Raw genomic sequence first — 4,533 nt, forward strand, 5'->3', positions numbered from 1 at the left:
CCAAGGGACGACGAGGTGTCGTGCTTGCGTCCTGCTACAAGCATGGGTTTGGCCTGCCCCTTCGTCCCTTCGTATGGGGGATACTCCACTACTATTAGCTGGAGATCCAGAATCTCCACCCCAACACCGTCCTCCATATAGCGTGTTTTATTACGCTATATGAGGCTTTTATGGGCATCGATCCCTATTGGAAGTTGTGGCAGTATCTCTTTAGCGCGTGGGTGACTTTGGGTCGTGGCGGTCAATCGTTTGGTGGCTCAGCCTCCATCCAACTCCTCTCTAGCTGGAAGGCAGAGTATTTCAAGATCTTGCTTCCCTCCATCATTCGGTACGAGGGTGAGTGGTTCTACGCCAAGAATCTGCCCGGCAGTGCTGTACCGTACATCGGATGGGAGCCGCTTTCGACGAATAAGTGGCACCATGGCACGGATGCACGTTCCAAGAGCTAAGTGGAGCAGCTTCTAAAGGCGATCACCACGTTGAAGCAGCACGGTCTTACCAGCGTGTGGCTTATGCGTGTTTTAATGCAACGCCGGGTTAAGCCTCAGATGGCCTGCTAAAACCCGTTGTACAAGTACTCTAGCGTCGACAACCCCGGCCGCCATTCCTCCAAGCCTCTTGCGCTGACCGAGATCGAGACTGCGGGTCTAGGCTATCACCGTTCTATTGTTGTGGGCCTTTATGGACGAGAATTTGCCTCACCCACTTTCCAAAGTTGTTCTGATATGCTTTGTGGTAGGTATATCTATTTATCCTCTTTTCATGTTATCAAATTACATATCAAATCTCATCCTCCACAGGCTCACCAGTCACCAACATCAATCGTTCTTTGTGAAACCCTGTGCTGGAATACACACGCTCAATACATTAGTTGGTACATGAGTCTAATGAAGTCAGGGAAAGAGTACTAATTTTCGCGAGTAAAGGGAAGGCTGGATCCTTTTTAGTTGCATTGATCTTGGCTTGGTAGTCCTCCCCACTCGCGACATCTCTCTAGCCGCACGCTGGACTACAGAGTTAGTTCCGCAAGCTATAAAATTCGGCTCGCCATTGGCTTGCAAGATTGAGTAGTGAGCCGTGGACGCAGCTCCCCACTTCTCATCGCCCCCTTTTTTTAATTTGTGGCCATCTTTGGGGTGGTGGGCGGAGGATTTCTAACTGGATGGTGAAGTTTGTCTGGCGAAAAGGACGGCTGCGACGAACCCGTCCATCGATCCAACGCTGTGCGCGCGTTGGGGGAGGGACCTGCCAGGCCCCACCTGCAGCGACAGACTATTGATAGATGCCTTCCTCTCTGATCACCTGATGGCTGATGCCTTCGCGGCCGTCTTCGCCTGCCGCTGCTACTACTAGTTGCCTTCCTCGCTTCCCCGTCTCGCCCCAGCCGCTTCCCCCCTCCCCTACCCTTTCCTTCCCCACTCGCACTTCCCAACCCTGGATCCAAATCCCAAGCTATCCCAGAACCGAAACCGAGGCGCGCAAGCCATTATTAGCTGGCTAGCTAGGCCTGTAGCTCCGAAATCATGAAGCGCGAGTACCAAGACGCCGGCGGGAGTGGCGGCGACATGGGCTCCTCCAAGGACAAGATGATGGCGGCGGCGGCGGGAGCAGGGGAACAGGAGGAGGAGGACGTGGATGAGCTGCTGGCCGCGCTCGGGTACAAGGTGCGTTCGTCGGATATGGCGGACGTCGCGCAGAAGCTGGAGCAGCTCGAGATGGCCATGGGGATGGGCGGCGTGGGCGGCGCCGGCGCTACCGCTGATGACGGGTTCGTGTCGCACCTCGCCACGGACACCGTGCACTACAATCCCTCCGACCTGTCGTCCTGGGTCGAGAGCATGCTGTCCGAGCTCAACGCGCCCCCAGCGCCGCTCCCGCCCGCGACGCCGGCCCCAAGGCTCGCGTCCACATCGTCCACCGTCACAAGTGGCGCCGCCGCCGGTGCTGGCTACTTCGATCTCCCGCCCGCCGTGGACTCGTCCAGCAGTACCTACGCTCTGAAGCCGATCCCCTCGCCGGTGGCGGCGCCGTCGGCCGACCCGTCCACGGACTCGGCGCGGGAGCCCAAGCGGATGAGGACTGGCGGCGGCAGCACGTCGTCCTCCTCTTCCTCGTCGTCATCCATGGATGGCGGTCGCACTAGGAGCTCCGTGGTCGAAGCTGCGCCGCCGGCGACGCAAGCATCCGCGGCGGCCAACGGGCCCGCGGTGCCGGTGGTGGTGGTGGACACGCAGGAGGCCGGGATCCGGCTCGTGCACGCGCTGCTGGCGTGCGCGGAGGCCGTGCAGCAGGAGAACTTCTCTGCGGCGGAGGCGCTGGTCAAGCAGATCCCCATGCTGGCCTCGTCGCAGGGCGGTGCCATGCGCAAGGTCGCCGCCTACTTCGGCGAGGCGCTTGCCCGCCGCGTGTATCGCTTCCGCCCGCCACCGGACAGCTCCCTCCTCGACGCCGCCTTCGCCGACCTCTTGCACGCGCACTTCTACGAGTCCTGCCCCTACCTGAAGTTCGCCCACTTCACCGCGAACCAGGCCATCCTCGAGGCCTTCGCCGGCTGCCGCCGCGTCCACGTCGTCGACTTCGGCATCAAGCAGGGGATGCAGTGGCCGGCTCTTCTCCAGGCCCTCGCCCTCCGCCCTGGCGGCCCCCCGTCGTTCCGGCTCACCGGCGTCGGGCCGCCGCAGCCCGACGAGACCGACGCCTTGCAGCAGGTGGGCTGGAAACTTGCCCAGTTCGCGCACACCATCCGCGTGGACTTCCAGTACCGTGGCCTCGTCGCGGCCACGCTCGCCGACCTGGAGCCGTTCATGCTGCAACCGGAGGGCGATGACACGGATGACGAGCCCGAGGTGATCGCCGTGAACTCCGTGTTCGAGCTGCACCGGCTTCTTGCGCAGCCCGGTGCCCTCGAGAAGGTCCTGGGCACGGTGCGCGCGGTGCGGCCGAGGATCGTGACCGTGGTCGAGCAGGAGGCCAACCACAACTCCGGCACGTTCCTCGACCGCTTCACCGAGTCGCTGCACTACTACTCCACCATGTTCGATTCTCTCGAGGGCGCCGGCGCCGGCTCCGGCCAGTCCACCGACGCCTCCCCGGCCGCGGCCGGCGGCACGGACCAGGTCATGTCGGAGGTGTACCTCGGCCGGCAGATCTGCAACGTGGTGGCGTGCGAGGGCGCGGAGCGCACGGAGCGCCACGAGACGCTGGGCCAGTGGCGCAGCCGCCTCGGCGGCTCCGGGTTCGCGCCCGTGCACCTGGGCTCCAATGCCTACAAGCAGGCGAGCACGCTGCTGGCGCTCTTCGCCGGCGGCGACGGGTACAGGGTGGAGGAGAAGGACGGGTGCCTGACCCTGGGGTGGCATACGCGCCCGCTCATCGCCACCTCGGCGTGGCGCGTCGCCGCCGCCGCCGCTCCGTGATCAGGGAGGGGTGGTTGGGGCTTCTGGACGCCGATCAAGGCACACGTACGTCCCCTGGCATGGCGCACCCTCCCTCGAGCTCGCCGGCACGGGTGAAGCTAGACGTCATTGAGCGCTGAATCGCAGTTAGCGACCGGGCCAAGGTTCTCGCCGGCGTGATGAGATGGAACACTTTGACTCCCGCGGCCGGATCGGCCTGTGTTCGTTCTTGTTTCCGATCTCCCTTCTCTTTCCCGTTGCTTCGATCCCGTCAAGTATGGTAGACCGTAGCCTATTGTTATGTTTAAATGTCAATTATTATGTGTAATTCCTCCAAGCGCCGATATCCAATAAGGACGAACCGGATTTTCGTTAGCTCGACCTCGAATGAGAATTTTGTATACAATGCATCCTCGTTAGCTATGTTCATCTGTTCGAATGCTTGTGCCCTCATGTTTTCATTCCGTTCGTCCTCTACACGAATGGTGATCACTATGTATTGTGAACGAGCTCAGTCATGTAGGAGCTGCCAGATTGGAATTCGCGGCTTGCTTTGCCTTTGAGGAGTATGAAAATATTATATGTTTATCTCACAAGAACTGGTAAGGTCTGTTTATTTCTTTTCCTTGCCGTGCCCATCCTGTAAGAAATCCTCCATGGCCGATGCGGAAACATCTCGTTGCTTTGCCTTGCATGTATCCCTTCGCCTGTGTGGCCGTCCTCTGCCGGGGCTGTTCACGATCTAAAAATAAAAATGGGGGGGGGCGGTCACATGGGAGCCGCATCGCAATCCAGACGGACTGTTCCTGTGCGATATTGAATGGTTGTTTATCTGCAACGCAATCAGTGGGCATTATTATTGTTAATCAATTTCTGGAGTAATCAGGTACTACTAGGACCGTAGAAGCAGGACTAGAGCGCTAGTACAGTACAGTAGAAGTATGTGCGTGCCTAGCCTTTGACGGGAGAAAGGGGAACAATCACCAATGGAAAACCAATCAGTAGGAGTAACGTTTTACTGTCACAAGATGGAGGGGCTACTCCTGTACACGACGGCGTGCGTGCGCCCTGTAGTAGTAGTACTAGCGTTTAACCAGCGCCGTTTAAAATCGCCAGCTGCTGGGGCACAAGAACTTTT

General features: G+C 59.5%; 1 protein-coding gene across 1 annotated transcript; it reads left to right on the forward strand.

The window, feature by feature from the left end:
• The first annotated feature begins 1,397 nt into the window (after window positions 1–1,397).
• LOC100191728 (DELLA protein DWARF8) lies at window positions 1,398–3,975 on the forward strand. Its single transcript, NM_001367464.1, has one exon. The coding sequence runs from the start codon at window positions 1,524–1,526 to the stop codon at window positions 3,414–3,416; it is 1,893 nt and encodes a 630-aa protein (NP_001354393.1). The 5' UTR covers window positions 1,398–1,523; the 3' UTR covers window positions 3,417–3,975.
• Window positions 3,976–4,533: the final 558 nt, after the last annotated feature.

This window comes from Zea mays, chromosome 1 (assembly GCF_902167145.1).
Source record: "Zea mays cultivar B73 chromosome 1, Zm-B73-REFERENCE-NAM-5.0, whole genome shotgun sequence".
Classification (NCBI taxonomy): domain Eukaryota; kingdom Viridiplantae; phylum Streptophyta; class Magnoliopsida; order Poales; family Poaceae; genus Zea; species Zea mays.